The sequence below is a fragment of the Hoplias malabaricus genome, chromosome 4 (genome assembly GCF_029633855.1).
Source record: "Hoplias malabaricus isolate fHopMal1 chromosome 4, fHopMal1.hap1, whole genome shotgun sequence".
Taxonomy (NCBI): domain Eukaryota; kingdom Metazoa; phylum Chordata; class Actinopteri; order Characiformes; family Erythrinidae; genus Hoplias; species Hoplias malabaricus.
Window position 1 is genome coordinate 24,989,307 of NC_089803.1, and position 17,003 is coordinate 25,006,309.

Consider the following 17,003-nt stretch of genomic DNA (forward strand, 5'->3'; position numbering starts at 1 on the left):
AATAAATCTTGCTGAAATACTACTTGTGACTTCACTTTTCCTTACACAACGAGAATATAATGATTTGGATGTCTGTGTAGATAAATAAAACAAAGATATCTTATGTTTTTTTTTAATTATTATTATTATTGTTAAATAAGTCTCAAGAAAAGTATATACAAAACAGCAGAGGGTTCTCCAGTTCGCAATGTGAATCGAGTACAATTGAAGAGACAGCTAATACTATACAGATGGATATTAATTAGCTGCCTCAGTTTATGAATTCTCACTCTTGCATCTAATAAGCCAATTTTACTTAAGTACTGCAATGGAACTGGAGCTTCTGCATTTCTCATGCATTACCATGACAGGTGCAGTCTATAATTAGTTACCACACGCTCATCATATTATCTTGTACAAAAAAGAAAAAAGACACTCGCCCAAATGCAAAATATGATGAAATAACTATTGATATTCTCACAAATTTGTATTCATCCTGGGTGGGGGAGAAGCATAAAATTAACAAAAGCTGTTTTGTGGCAAAGACTTGTCTTTACAAAGACAAAATCCACCATTTAAAATCCTTCTCTTGTTCTAAATGGGACATTGTCAATCACATAACTGACCAACGATATCAGTGATCACCAATCCAGCCATCACTCCCAAACTCTGGCCATTGTGTCCACAAGGACAACATAATTGGTGAAAGAAACCACTGACACATTCAGCTGAAAGTTATTGACACATTCAGTAGGTTTGGTTTCATTTCAAGTTGATTATAAGACATTTGTGTCTATGAGGGGGGAAAAACATTATTCATCAGTTTAACTAATCTGTACATTACTGTATTATCAAGGAAAACTTGTTACATTTTATGTACACTGTACAATTTATTTGAGGAAACACACAAACACAGGCTAATTGAGATGGTGCCACAAATCTAAAACAGTCCCTTATATCGGCTGGGTACAGAAATTACTCACTGGGACTTTCTTACCGAATTTTCTTCCAGTGTTAAATTAGATTCAGATCATTTTTTGACATATCACAAAGACATGCATAAAGTTACCAAGAGGCTAGAACACTCCAGGTACATCCAGTTTTATATACAGATACTATCACTGTCGAAATGTTTTCCTATGCATATATTCTCAAAGCTTTAGTTATAATAGTAAAATAAGCCACATCATTTATGTAAAAACAGTTCTCATTTGTCTAATAATAACAAAGTATTGCTTAACCACCATATCTATCAAATTTTCGTGTACAGACTATTTGTATGATACAAAATAGTTACTTTAAACATACTTTTGTTAACAAATGGTGTACACTTATATTGAGCATCTTTCATCTGGAAATGTATAACCAACGTGAAATTACTTTTCCTCCCACCCTAGACACTGGTTCTCTTAATACTTTACAGTGGCAACAGCCTACAGAGAAACAAAACAATGTTCTCATCGTCTGATTTTATAATGTTGAGCCCTTAAGAGTTACAATATAAAGTGATGTGATCTCAGGTAAAATTAATTTATAAAATGAGAAAAATTAGTAGTGTCACAGCAGTAATCCTTGTCATCGTCCAGATGTTTCTGAGTCTTTGGGGCCTTCTGCACTCTGACTCTGCTCCACGTTTCCTAATTTATGATGCTTCCTTATGTATTTGTACTTCTCCACGTACGCTTTAACCAAGTTGGCTACTTTGACTGGGTTAATCTCACCACTCTTGCTGTGGCACACCTTGCATTCAAATAGGGGAAAAGTGAAATGAGAAAGAGAAAACAGATATAGCTATTATTTCCAAGATTCCATCAATGTTACTTGAGATATTGTGAACACTCACTCTTACCTTCTGAACTGCCTTCTTCAATATCTCTTTATACTCCTCCTTTGTTATGTCCCTTTTCTGATAGAAGGGCTTGATGGCCAGTTTTACTTCTTCTATGGCACGCTCCTGCATATGAAGCTTCTGCATGTACTGCAAATGACAAAAGAAATTTTGTATCACTTCATTTGCACAGTTTGCGTACATTATTTTCAAAACCTTTCATCTATAATAATTATATTATATAAAGAAAACAAAGTGAGCACTTCAAGGGAACAAAGTAGATGTCAAACAAAATGTACTGCCATTGTTCCATGCTCCAAAATACAGGACACATTATTAATTCTTACTGTAACACTGGAAAAAATTCTGCAGGTTTCATGGTTCATCTTAATACAGCAACTTGTACTGTGTATACAGACCTTGTCTTTCTGATGAGAATCCTGCAAGACCTCTCCCTTGCAGGATTTGAATCCTTCCCGGCTGGGGGTTGACTGCTCTTCTTGTGACAGAGCATTGAGGCTCATTGCTGGTTTACCTCCCACTTGGACAGGGGCTGCCTCCTTGAAAAAAAAGAACATTCAGGTTATAATCAACTAATCAAATTGAAGGTTTTTTTTTTGTTATTGTCAATCATTTATTGCTCAGAACTTTCTATACAATTATCAGAGCATGGTTGTTTGTTTAGATCAATCTGGAATGTGAATTCCTGATGAGAAGTTACATTAAACACCTCTACCAGGTTATTACTTATACGATAATGTAATAATGTTTATCAGTTTACCAAGCATATGGACATTTCTTCCCTTTCTGTCCAGGTTGTTTCCTCACAAATTCAGAAATTATCAATGAAGTTCAATTATTTTAATTAGAACAGCATACCACCTGCATTTAATGCACTAAGGACTTTTATTTACAACTACATTTCTCATACCGTAGGACACCATTTTGTGCATGTTTTCTTGTAACACGTTAAATACAACGATATCACCAAGATCTAAACAGCAGCTTTTCAGCTGCAAAAATACATATATTAAAATTTCAATAGCAAAAACAGACAAGAAAAACAGCTACAACAGCAGAATCACAGGCTGAGAAGCAACTTGGGCCAAGGTACTGAAGTCTACATAAAGCAATTCCTAAAAGGCTTTTACTGCCAAGTAGTTCCAATTTCCCAGTGCAATGTTCACTTTCATTTCTTTGAAAGCCTTGTTGGTCTGCTTTCAGTTTCAGTCACATGGTTCATACCCGCCTGGGCATAGTTGTACTGAAGTATATTTAAACAAAGGAATGCTTTGCCCCCTTCTGGTTGTCCTATGTACATGCACACCCGGTTTCCTAGTTTCACCTTGAGCAGCTGTTTCATTTCTACAATGGTTTTGAGATATTGTGGATGAAGATTAAGTGTACTGTACCTGACCAGAGCTCTGTGAGAAAGTTGCAGAGGAAACCTTACGAGATCCTTCCTGCTTCAGTTTCAGTTTAAAAAGTGCAAGCTCTGAAAGTTGGATTGGCACAAAATTAGCATAATGATATTCAGAATAAAACACACATACACACCCAAGCTACATTTCAACTAGTTATAACATAAGTTTTGCAAATATGTGTTTAATGCTCTGCTGAATCATACATTAGTTTGACATTTTCTGTAACAATAAATACACATTCAATAATATCTCTAATAGATAAAAAGGAAACAGCAGAGCGGAAAGTCATATGTCTCTAAATAAATGCATTCTCATGTAAGGGAAAAGAATGAGGATCCACTTACTACTCCTTTTTTCTGGCTGAGGGCTTTGTGGCTCTTGTATATTCCAAGTAACTCGTTTTCCCTGTGATTTGGCTTTGGTGCCCGCCATGACTAAGGCTGACTCCATTTCTTGCTTAGCACCGGTCGAGACATCCTGAATCACAGACTGGGGTTCCACATCGGCTGAACCAGTGACTGAAACCTCTTTCATCTCCTTCTTAATAAAGTCCAAGTTGTCAATTAAGTAGTCTACGTTGATATCATCATCTGAGGAATCCACAGATTCTTGCTTTACTGGGCATGGGGCTTGGAGAGGTTTCACCTCCATCTCCCCCTCTGACACCTCAGTCAAACATGTCGTTTCACTACCAGTCTCTTGTTTACAATCCATGAGAGCAGGCCCAGGTGGGTATAAATCGATTATGAGAGCATCATCACAGTAAGTGTTATCAGGAACATCATCATTATCATCATCATCATCCAGCCAAATCTGTTCTAATTTTACCTGCTTCTGTGATTCTAAAATATCGTTTGTTTTTTTCTCATCCTGAGGTGAAGCGTCACTGTTCTGTTCTAAGAACTTGGTCTCGCCTTCATTTCCTATAGACTCTTCACTGTTTTCCTTCACCATTGGTGTGATATTGTCTGAACTGTGGTTTGGCTCATTTTCTTCAATGGAAATGGACGCTGCACACTTGTTAGCATTGTTTTCTTTCTGGCACGAGCCCACTGGAACATCTGCACTCCATCTCTGCTCTCCAGAATTTGATCTTGCCCTCTTCAATTTAGTCATCAATTCACTTCCATCCTTTGAAGGTGAAGACGACCTGTTTGCAAATTTTGGCTCGGCTTTTCTCTCTTGGGACCTTGATGTAGATCTTGAGCGTGAGCGTATGTTCTCCTTGGTCTTCTTGTGTCTATCTTTGCATTCGTCTCGCTCATGATCATCACGTTTTAATTTTCTCTTCCTTGAACTCTCATTACTGCTTGAGCGAGTTGAGCGCCACCTGTCACGTGAATGTGGGGGTCTTCTGTCTTTAGATCTCGAGCGAGAGCGCTGTTTTTCTGTAGACCTTGAATGAGATTGTGTTTTGTCTTTAGATCTCGAGCGAGAGCGCCGTTTTTCTCTAGATCTTGAACGAGATCTTTTCTCATTCGATCTTGAGCGAGAACGCCTTCTGTCTTTAGATTTTGAGCAAGATAGTCTTTTTTCTTTTGATCCTGTATGAGATTGCCTTTCTTCTTTAGAGCCTGAGCGGGAGCATCTTTTCTCTTTAGATCTTGAGCGAGAATGCCTGTGGATTGGAGATCTGGAGCGTGAGCGTCTTCTGTCTTCTGACCCTGAATGTTTCTTTTTATGAGAGCATTTCATAAGAAAGCTCTTGGATCGTGGGCTTTGGGAAGCAGACTCCAAAAGGCTCCCTTCTTCCTTGGGCTGTGGGAATGGAGAAAGGACTTCTTTCTTCTTGCTCATGTGGCTTACATCAGAGCAGCTTGCTACTGATGGCACTTCATCATGTGCACCATTGCCTTTTAGATCCTCAGGCTCAGACTTGAACTCAGGCTCATCTTCTGGTTCAGCCTTCACCTCTGTCTTGACCTTGTTGTCACTATGATGACTAGAGGTTGAGCTTGACCTGGAGAAACAGAACGCTTGGACACATGGGCTTTCAGGAGCTCCAATGCTCTCAGCATCACTGAGTGGGGGGCTTGCACTGTAAGCTGCAACAGAGGCATGACTCTCAGACTGCATCTGCATATGTTCGGTCGCTACAGGCCATGGGTCATCCTTGAAAGAAGTTGGCTCTTCTTTAACTTGCACACACATTCCAGATATTTCTTCATTCCACAGTGGACCCAAGTCCTCAGGTTCTGTTTTAATCTGAAGTACAGCACATTCATTTTGTTCCATGAGTGGTAGTGTGGATGTAGTGCTTTGGGCATTAATCTCAGGTTTGTTATCCTCAGGTTCACTTTCTGAAGAATCTGACCCTGTTGGATTAAAAGGATCATAAACCTCACTTTTTTCAAATGTGTTTTTAGCCTTGGAATGGGGCAAGAGCAGCATCAGCTTGTCTTTCTTGGTTCTCTTTCCAGATTCCTCTTCTTTTGCAGGCAAAGTTGGCTCACCTGAAGAATACCGCCGAGCATGCCACGGTTTCCCACTGGCACTAATTTGGAAACTAATAGCAGATGATGACGATGACGGCCTTGGATTTGATGATTCACTGGATGATGATGAAGAAGCAAAGAAAGAACTGGAAAAAGAGGATGAAGGTCCAGTTCTGTCCAGTCTGTGTCTCTGGCTCTCAACTCTGCTAGACTGATGATTCGCACTGGTTCTTTGCTGGTCAACACTGTGCTTTTGGCCTTTGTCACCTGCTAAACTTGTTATGGAAGATGCTGGTAAGTTGTAGCTACTGCTTCCACCACTACCATGTACCGCAGAACTGCTTTCCCTTTTAATTTTTGGTATTTTTGGCAATCCAGAGAGATCTTCCCATACTGGCTTAAGAGGAGGCTTTTTTACAGGGGGAGTATCTCTTCTCTCCCCTAGGCGAGACTCAAAAGCTCCATGTTGGGCTGCTGTAGGGGGTTGGCCTCTAAACCCACGAGTGCCCCTCTGATTGTGTTCAGTTTCAACACTGTGTGAGGGCACAGGTCTGTGGGACAGTGGTGTTTGCAAGCGTAACTGTCCATGGACAGACGGAACTGTCAAAGAAGTGGGTGGAGAGGGGGGTATAGTCGTTAAGGGGTAAGTACAGGGATGTGGAGAAGTATGTGACGATGAAGGCCTCTTTAAAATACTGGAGGTGTGCGAGGAGGAGGAAGATGAAGAGGAGGAGGGTGTAGGTGATCTGTTAGACTGAGAGAAACCTGTGCCTGTGGACAGTGTGCTGCCTGTTTCTCCTGAAGTGGAGACACCTGAGATGCTATTCCTCGGTAAAGATAAACTCACTGAAATAAAAAAACAGACAGAAATGAGGGAAAATACTAGCATATCAAAAACACAACAGACAGGAATAAAACAGGGCCTTTAACACTTCTATAGTAAATTGGAAAAAGAAGTGGCCGTCTGTGACTTGTGATGCTTTTTGTAAATCTGTAGCTTGTCCTACTCTGACAGTGTAATTCAACTACAAACTGATTGTAGGCCACAACACTGAACAAAAGTGACATCCAACCAAACAACCCTACAGAGGTATGCATCAGGAATTACACTGTAATCATACCATCACCAGAGACAGCTTACCAGGTTTAGGGATGAGGGAGCCATCTCTTTTGATGACCACATTAGAACTGTCCATGAGCAGCAGATTCTGGCCAGTGAGGATGCTGCCTAGCAGGTCTGTCACTGGGGCAGCCTCAGCAACCTCCTCCACCTGAGGGATACTGTGTGCTCGCCTGCTATGCAGCCACATCAGCCAGAGATATTAATTAATGTTAATGTATTTTGTGAGTTATCAGACTGCATGTTATCAATTCTATGCACTGATTAGACATTTTAGGAAAGAATTAAAAGTAAAACAATGTGGCAATGCCAGAGCACCATTCATGCATCACCCAAAGAGTTCATTTGATCACTTGCAAAATATTTATGTGCTCAAATTAGTTTTGCTCTTGTATGAAATAGTGTACGTTATCAGATATAACCTGCTCCTGTACAATATTTCTGTTATATTTAGAGGCACATGCACTCAAATTTCTCCTGTGTACTTGGGGGCTTCCATCTACATCACAGCACAGAAGCTGCCCTTGTAAAGATCCTAAATGACGATCGACTGAACTTGGACACCAGTAAAATATCTGTGCTAGTGCGTCTTGATCTTAGTGCTGCATTTGATACTGTTGATCACAGCATCCTTTTAGACAGACTACAGAACTTTGTGGGGCTTTCAGGAACAGTTCTCAGTTGGTTAAGATCATATCTGGAGGATAGAAATTACTTTATTCATCGTTTTATACATCGTTGACATGTGGTGTTCCACAAGGATCCATTCTTGGGCCTTGACGCTCAGATATATTTAGCTCTGTCAACAGGTAACTATAGTCCCATTGACATCAGTAAATCACTGGATATTTATTTATTTTTTATTTTATGCTAATAGTGTTAATTGTCCTAGCATTTAAAAAAACTGCTATTGATATTTGGCATAACATGATATTTAAAATAACAACCACATCGTTCTATCAACATAATATACATTAAATCAGACATGCAGATATCTGCACAACAGACTTCATATTTAAGTAATATGGTAATCTTTTGATGAGCACCTGCAAGCAAAATATGCTCTCAACTTTCATGTTCTGTTAATGCTTTTGTCAAATATCATTCAGCAGTTTACCAAATCTCAACACAGGTATTACATTCTATCCATGAATTGAAAAACATTATAACTAATATAACCATTGACCATGAGGTAGAATACAGCACTGCTTTAGATAAACTAGACACAACTGGGGTTCACCTGGGCAAGCCAGCAGTTATAGGTCTGGCAACAGGCTGGTGTGAGCGCAAAGCAGAGCGCGACAAACCCCGGCGCTTAGCTTCCAGCAAACAGGACGGACCTGGTGCCTGCTGCATCTGTTCATCCCTGAAAAACAGAAATCTACACTTTAGACTGGTAACCGCACAGCCTGAGGATGCGTACAAACAATGGGTGAGCAATATGAAAAATTATAAATATTATGATACATTTTGCCACATCATAATTTTTTTCTGAGCCTTACTCATTACTTAAAGAACTCTGACATACTGCATGAAACAGGAGCAAATCTTGGCTTCTTGTCACTAGGTATTACAATGGTATGCTATAAACTTACTCATTATCAAAAGGGTCAAAGTCAAAGGGGTCTCCATGAATGGAAAGGGAGGCTGCCCCAATATCTGCTCTCATCCTGCCAAGAGTTTGCTCTAATGGACGGTATACAGAGGGGATGGAAGAGCTGTTGACAGGTTTCTTAATGCCCAGACTATGTGCAATACGGCCACGAGAAGTGGTCACCTTCTTCGGCACCTTCAAAAGGGAACAGTTAATCATATTACAATGTTTCTGCATCATAGTGGCTCCCAGATGACAACACACCAATTAATTTGATGTGATATACACATTTATGACGTTTCACAGAAGCAAGAGACAATATTATATAACAGGCCATTACATACCAATTTTGTCCGTGATTTCCTTCTCGTCCTTTTCCGTTTTCGTCTCCTCACCCCATTTATTGTAGTTTTGCCCTTAACACCTTTATTAGCAGCTTTCTTTGACCCTAGATCTTTCTTAGTTTTCCTTCTTTTAACTGCATACAGAAATTATTTTACACATTCAGGGTAAGAGGACAAAGTAAATACACCGAAACATTATCTTTGTAAGAATGGTGGTTAGGAATTAAAAATGAATAATTTATATATATAAAAACACACAGAATCTAGATAAAAACAGAGCTAACATTAATATGTTACTAATTCTAATGAGTAGCAGATACCTCTCCTACGTCTGTTGCGGAACAGCGGGCGAGGAGTTAAGTCCCGCACATACACAGCTGTGTTGAGTCCAGCAACAACAGCATTAATGGTCTGATCCAGCCACGTGGACTCCATGAGGTACCTGGGAGTTAACTGGCATAAAACAGGAATCATCGTGTTTACAAACATACGGAATAATTAATATTATAAATAAACTGCATTTTCATCCAAATGTAAAACATGTCTTTTGCATGTCTTCTTGAACACAAAAAATACCCAAGCGATGCAAAGGAATTATGCATTTAGGGAATGCAATATATTTAGGTTTAGTAATCATCTGAATTAACAAGCTACTTATATGATATTATGAATTGTTAGAGGTGGAATTAAGATTAAAATGTTGCTCTCATTAAGGTTAAATCTTTGTTTAGTTTATAACCTCAGTAATTCCAAAAGGTCCAAAATGAACCATTGGGATGAACACAAACAAATCACATTCGTAACAAACCACTAAAGAGTCTCTTAAAAACATCACAGAACACAAATATGGTATGTTTTTACTTTAACTGCTAACAGAGGATCTGTAAATTATGACAGTTAGATAAAAATAAATAAAACTCCAAGCACTGTTCTCATAAAATAATGCCTAAAGTATGTTAGGTAAGCCAGGCAAAAGCATCATGCAAACCTGTGCAGCTGTGCGTGCCTGTGTGATGCGGTGTCTGTTGACATTGGAGCGGACCCTCTCGCTGTGCTGAGTGCGTGCAATGGCTCTGGTGGGCCTGGAGCTGCCCAGTACAGAGCGGCTGGTGGTTGGAAGAACATTGTTCTCATCTTCACTTGACTGCTCAGTCCCTGAAAAAAAACACACAGATAAAAAAAATATATGAATATAATTTTTATAAATATAAAAAAAAATAGACAATTAGAAATATATTTTATTTAGGTTTTTTTTTTTTTTTTTACTGCTTTTTACTTTTGACTTTGTAAAACAATTAATTGCCCTTGTGTATAAAAGGTGCTCTAGAAATAAACTTGCCTTGCCTTAGGTTTGCATGTGTTAAACAACTCCCTTCATTGTCTGTGAAATGTATATGCTACGAGGGGGAAAAAAAGGGGGCAGGGGGACATTATTTGTTTCTGTTCTTTATACTTAAACTCTCAATAAATACAGAAGAGTCTCAAAAACATGCAATTTTATGTGACCAAACATAAATAAATGTTTGATGGTCATTAAGTCTGATTCATGTGAATACATTATGAAGAATATATACTCGTTGAACATTTATTAACATTCAAAATTAACAAAATTTAAATCCCCAATCTACTGCCTCCTTCAGGTCATGCTCCTGTGTTTTCTACATGTTAACCGGGTTATCTCTATCAATAGTGAATTCTGGGGGAATGTTTGCTGCTGTTGGCAGTCTCTGATTCATTACTTGTGTTGCGGTTGTTTGGTGAACATCGTGGACAAAACCACTCCTCAACAGGCACAGAATCCAAAGGGGGTGTTAAGCACTCCATATGGTACCTTTAAAGTAAGAGAGAGAGTCAATAAATTTGTTTCACTCACTTTGGCTCATTAAATTAACTGAAATTTATAATGAATTCCAGTAGAAAATTCCAGCTGCATGTGACGCACAATGCTTTGGCCTAAATTTGCCTATGCCAAGACTTAAAAAAAATAATAATAATAAAAAAATAATAATAATCAAGAGCAACTACCATAGACAGTACTTTTTCTGATACCATTTCAGCATGTTAGACTTAAAAAAAAATAATAATAATAAGGTATGAAAAATAGTTGGCGTGAACGCCTTACCCAGCATCACAACCATCACACAGTAGCAGGCGGTCTTCTCTGTCCGAACCCCTGCACACCTCACAGCAGGTCTGGTCCAAACCCACTTCTTCCAGATTCACCTCCTTAGCAGTAGCTTTGTCCTTAACCGTTATCTACAGAGACAAACACCATCAACACTCAGTCCATTCAAAAATGGCACAGATCACTAGAAACACCACGGCACCCAAAACATGATGCGGCATTGAACACAATCCCTTCCGATTAAAAACCGAAATACAGAGGACACCAAACCAATGTTAAGGCACATACCGCTTTCAGCACTTCTCCTCCAAAGCATTTCCGCATTAAGATTTTATTGAAGACTATTCGGTCCACAGGACAGGAATTGAGATTCTATTGAGAAGGGAAAATAAGCAGAATTCAAAACAGCACATCCAGACATCTCATAAATCACACTTAGTGAGGTTACATGAAATTACACCTTGAAGACGGGCTAGTTGATATTAAACTTGGACTGGTCCTACACTGAAATCCTGTAAGTCAAGTTCAATGCCCTGCTATGCTCACCTTGGACCATTCCAAAATACAGTCAACACAGAAGTAGTGGCCACAGTTCTCAGGTGTAGCGACTGGTTGTACATGGAATGTGTTGAGACAGATTGGGCATTTCTCTGCATCCTCATCTGAGGTCATACCAGAAAAATCAGGGGATTTGCTCCCTACTGCCCCCTCCATGTCATTCTCAGCTTCCTCATCTGTCAATCATACACAGTACCAGAGGAGATTAAACAGTGCGTGCAAATTAATCTACAGTGATTGCATCTTAACAGTCTAAGGATCAAGGTTCTTACGTGCACGACCCTCGTCTTCTTCCTCCCCATTTTCCTCTTCTTCATCCACTGAGGAATCTTCCTCATCTTCATCGCTATCACTGTCTGTTTCTCCTTCCTGTGAGTCCTCACCATCTTCTGAATTGTCTTCTGCGAAGCGTGAAAACAGGATCAGGGAATGCTTTTAATCATCAAATCCCAAAATACACTGAATAAAACAGGGCCCACACACTAACCTTCATCTGAGGAAACAGATGTGGCAGGTTTCTTGCCTTTTCCATGAAAGGGGCTCTTATAGATCAGCTCATCCTGGCTGTCCTCATCATCCATGGCTGAACATTAGAATCTGAACAGTACTGTTGTATTTAAACAGTACACTGTATGAGACCTCTTTGTTTCAGTCCTAGACAACTGCCAATAAATAAATACATACATAAATAAGGGAGGATGAGCAACCTATTCTGGGAAATAAGATTATATGAAATAAGAACATAATCAAAGTTAGAGCAAGCATACAACTCTTAACAAACCGTTAGATTACAACCATTTAAAAAAAAGTACCTTCAAATCAATTAATGAACGAGCTGGGTACTGTTCTGAAGAACATTTGCTTGTGATAAACAATACATTAGTCTGCATGATGCTAAGAAACTGAAGCATGCTTTTGTTTTTTCACTAACTGGGTACTGAAACTCCCTCTTGACTGAGCTGCCAAAAAAGACGACAGATAATTTGCAACTTGTCTAGAAAGATACAACCAGAGTGCTAAACATAAAAGGCAATACTTCATACCAATCGCGGCATCATTACTCTAGCTTCCAGTCTGTTTTAGGATATGTTTTAAAGTACTGCTCCTGGTTTTAAAGCATTAAACTGATTGGTACATCATACATTATGAACTGTCTGTCTCTGTATTTTCCAAATTGTTATTTGAGATTAGACTGTCAACATCATTAGGAAAATTACAAAAGGCAGGCGAAAAAAAAAAACATTCTACACAATAAATAATTTTAATTGTCAATACACTATTTACCCCTTTGCTTTTAAAGTACCCTGTACAGTACATTTTTATGCTATAGAACCAATGATTATTATTATTTATAACCTTTAAAAATTGTGAGTTTGATGCATCACAATTTTAAGCAGTACTTTTTTTCCCTTTTCAAAAAATAATAGTTGGTTTTCTGCAAAAAAAAAAAAAAGCATGTTTTTCGCAAGTGGTCCAAGAGTTTGTTAAAGTATCAGATCATCTGTAAACTCTTGTAAGACATTTGGCAGATAACACTGTCCACCAAGAACTTTAAACACTCCAATAACGCTGCATTAGGGTAAGGTCCTCACTCTCTCAGTTTGTAGCTTTGTGATTTTGGGAGACACCTGGCAAGTGGATGGGGAATGAACAAGAATATATTTGTAAAAAAATCACAAATAAGACAGCATTCATGATCCCATGCCAAACTGTGATGACAGTCAATTGCCAGTTGCTTCAGACTGAAAGAAAAGTTCAAAACACTTAAAACTCAACATATAGTTTGTGTGGTTAATTTTTACAGTGTGAATTCCCCATTAAAACTGGTGTTTGTAAAGCACTGTTTATAGTTTTCAATATATAGATTCCAACCAATTTTGTCAAAATAATACCTTATAACTTATTTATTTAAATGGCTCTTAAAAACACCATCTAAAACTAAGTGATTGTGCTCAAACTACTCAAACCCTGCTATAAAATAGAAGGAACCCACAGCAAAGAAATCCACATCCTACAGGGGTTCGTCACTTCAGACTAACGTTAGATTTGTTACAGAATCAGACTAGACTTATTATTTACCTATTTTTTTTTGAGAGCTGATTATGTATTTTCTGCTCACATTAGTCCGACAGTCTACTGATATTCAGAAACACAAATTCTTTGCTAAATGTGTCTACTTTTTGCCATGACGCTGAATGTGGCTTCTTATTCCAATTATCTATTCCACCTTAAATGGTGCAGAAGTCCCTTAATAATATCGCTAGGAGCTAGAATGAACCTGCTGCACCATTTAAGGTGGAACGGAAAAATCAAGCGAGTGGCTAACTTTAGCCTCAGTGAAGCAGACCAAGAGACAGCTAAGCTAGCTATCAGCTAACAGAGCTACAAACAAAACAAAGCACTACCCAGCTCGCATTAGGAGCCCCAGTTAACGTTATAATTGAATAGCTTCAGAGAGGGTCACATTAAATGAGCACTGCTTTGCAGGAACCGTGCACTGTCGTTTAGTGTTGATATTTGTCTCTTAAACCGGGACCTCTTTCTCTCTCTGCTGTCCTCCACTCGGGCTAATTTTAACTCGTCTAACTGTGCCCTGCTTCCAGTTGATGAGAGTGCCGCTGTCAGCAGCACTGCTGTTTTAAGCTCTGTATCAGGCACCGAGTGAGCGTGTGAGTGGGAGATAGCTGCACCTTACCCTGGTCTGCGGTGTGCGTTCGTGTTTGTGTTTTGAAGTCCGCACCGTTTTGGGGCTTTGAGTGACAGACGCTACCGGCTACAGATAGCGATGGAAATGGCGGAAGGGGCTCAGCTCACACAATTACTCTTAAAGGCACAGCAGCGCTGTACATGTTCGGTTGACAGTATGTGAAACATGTCCAGCTCTTACCAAAACATGGCCATGAACAACAGAGTTCTTTAAATTTACAGTGACACGTTTATGGGGGTACCTGTGAGAATCGTATTAATATCTGTAGAAAACAGTCACATTCCAGACAGCACTTAACGTTTGGCCTATATCTTAGGGTGACCAGACGTCCTCTTTTTTAGACTTAAAAAAATGTCCGGGCGGAATTTCATAAATGTCCGGGATTTTGTTTTTCTAGAGCTTACATAGAATTTAGAGAAGCGTTTAGAGAAGTAGTCCAGCCCTCCCCTACTCCGATTGGTTCGCTTGAGTGAGAAGGGGGCGTGGTGAAGTAGCTTAAAATCTTCTGATTGGACGGTCTGACTCTAGAGCTATCGTCATTGGTCGATGACCTCTGTAAACATTTAATTGGTCAGTCTGCACGTCAGTAGTTCTTGTTTACGTCAGGCAAAGCTCATGCACGGATGAATTAAAAAAGAAATTCCCATGTATTGTGTATCAAATAAAGGTGTAAAGGACCTAAGAGCACACATAGGTTCAGCTAAGCATTCAACGCCCCACCCCCACAGAGACGCATACTCTTTTTCACCATCTCAGATCTGGTCACCTTACCACATCTACACTTTTCTTATGGGCCACATTCGGTCTTGAATGAAGGTTTTGACTCAGAGTGAGTCTGGCTAACTCGATTCAGTAATAAGTCCATTCTATAAGCCAAATATCAGATGTGTTGTAGAACAAATCTTTGTTAAATGGATATTTTGCCCATGCCTGGCCCACACAGAACAAACATGCCAAAACCCACATCAATTCCGGGTCATGACAATTGGCCAAGGGCCCACACAACATTTGCCAGTACCCTGCATGAACTGTAAGTGCCAAAAGTGGCACACATTATGCCCAAATATGTCTTCTATGTGGGATGTGTATTAGACAGTTTGAAGTCAAAGAGAAACACACTATTGGACTTTCAAACCTGTAGATTTTTCCTATTTCTAAAAATCCTTTTTCCTATGCCAATCCATTACAGCTTCAAACAAGGCCCACCCCACTCTTGTCCCACCTGCAGCCACAAAACTTCTGCTATCACATTGTTTAAATCCTACACCTAACCATTAAAATTGCTGTTGTTGTTTATGTTCTGGTCAACAAATAGCTACCCTTAACAACTTTGGTTACTCACAGGGCCCATGAATACCCAAACCACCCACTGCAGCTCTTCAACAAATGAAGAGAAAAAACAGAAACATGGGAGATTTTACAGCTGCCATTTTCATCACATCTCCAGTTTCCTCCCGAATCCAAAAACACATGCTGGTAGGTGGATTGGCTACTCTAAATTGTCCGTAGGTGTGAGTGAATGAGTGAGTGTGTGTCACCCTATGAAGGACAATGATTAATGAATTAATGACTGAATGTTCCTCACATAAGCACCATTGCCAGGTGCAAGGTGTACTGTCAGTCAATTTGACTGGTTAAGCGATAACAAGCCTAGTAGACCAATTTGCTATTTATTAGCAAAAAAGCCATATTATTGTTCTGCTAACCATTTCGTGACTGTGACTGCGAGGAGTTCTGAGTGTTCTATCCCTATGTCTGTGTGGGTTTCCTCCAAGTGTGTTCCCGCCTTGCGCCCAGTGATTCTGCATAGGCGCCGGACCCACTGTGACCCTGAACTGGATAAGCGCTTACAGACAATGAATGAATGAATGAATGAATCATACACAGGAAAATGTAAAATATACTATGTCAATCCATTAGAGCTTCACATAGGGCCCACCCCACTCTTCCTACCTGCAGTCACACAATTTTTGTTGAATCCTACACCTCAACACTAAGGTTGCTGTGGCCACTTATGATCCGATCAGCAAACAGCTACAACTAGCAACATTTACCCACTAGGTTTGCTGTGGCCGTTTATGATCCGATCAGCAACCAGCTATCCTTGACAACTATGGTTACTCATTGAGCCCAGACCATGAGTACCCAAACCACCCACTGTATTACTAGATCTTCACAGGGGTCATTATGTAGGCACCTCCTCTCATTGGTGTTTCGCTGAATTAAGCCCACGACACCTCCAGAAGGCTCAACATTGAAGTCTGGCGTCCCAGACCCACCCCCCTTCAAGCCAGGTTTACAGTCCTACATTACCCTTTTCCATCAACAACCGTAAATCCACACTGGCCACCCTGGTGACTAAGGCTGTACCTAGACCCACTGGCACCATTAATGCATGCTCAGTGCCACCAGTTCCATGTGAACTTTACGTGCTACATCACCAAGAACCACAAGAAAACCTCTACAGTGTATTTCCCAAGTAATCTGTACTCTCCTTATCCACAACCACTGACTAGTCCTTTCAGCTGTTTCTAATAACTTCTTCACAGCTGCCCTTTTTTCTGGCTCCTGAAGTCTGTGTACTTCAGCTTCATCTACAGAATCCTCAAATATATAATTGATTACAAGAGAGCATAATGAATTTTGGAGGTTTGAGCTACCACTGGCCATTCTCCTCTCCTGAGTAGGGATCACTGAATTGTACCTTTTTTAAATGCAACTTAAACTATATTTATGGCTGAGCACTTAATAAGTTAAAGTTTTCTCATCATAATTTAATAAATAGTAGGTGCATTGGTAGGTACACTCAAAAGGGTCCATAGGTGTGAGTATGTGAATGAATGTGTGAGTGAATGTTTGGCGCCCCTCCAGAGTGTATTCCTGCCTTGC

The 17,003-nt window shown here is 39.7% G+C and overlaps 1 protein-coding gene across 2 annotated transcripts; it reads right to left on the reverse strand.

The window, feature by feature from the left end:
* Positions 1–116: 116 nt before the first annotated feature.
* On the reverse strand, positions 117–14,170 carry phrf1 (PHD and ring finger domains 1). Of its 2 annotated transcripts, none has more exons than XM_066669950.1 (18): positions 14,103–14,170; positions 11,895–12,069; positions 11,680–11,808; positions 11,396–11,583; positions 11,138–11,221; positions 10,847–10,980; positions 10,464–10,555; positions 9,713–9,879; positions 9,045–9,177; positions 8,725–8,858; positions 8,382–8,575; positions 8,027–8,152; positions 6,808–6,959; positions 3,576–6,512; positions 3,220–3,302; positions 2,227–2,367; positions 1,829–1,957; positions 117–1,719 (listed from the first exon to the last, which is right to left on the reverse strand). In XM_066669950.1, the coding sequence occupies exons 2-18, from the start codon at positions 11,986–11,988 to the stop codon at positions 1,555–1,557; spliced, it is 5,082 nt and encodes a 1,693-aa protein (XP_066526047.1). In that variant the 5' UTR covers positions 11,989–12,069; positions 14,103–14,170; the 3' UTR covers positions 117–1,554. The 2 variants fall into 2 exon arrangements, with proteins under 2 accessions (XP_066526047.1, XP_066526046.1); XM_066669949.1 differs by having other exon boundaries at positions 6,808–6,962.
* Between the last annotated feature and the right edge of the window lie 2,833 nt (positions 14,171–17,003).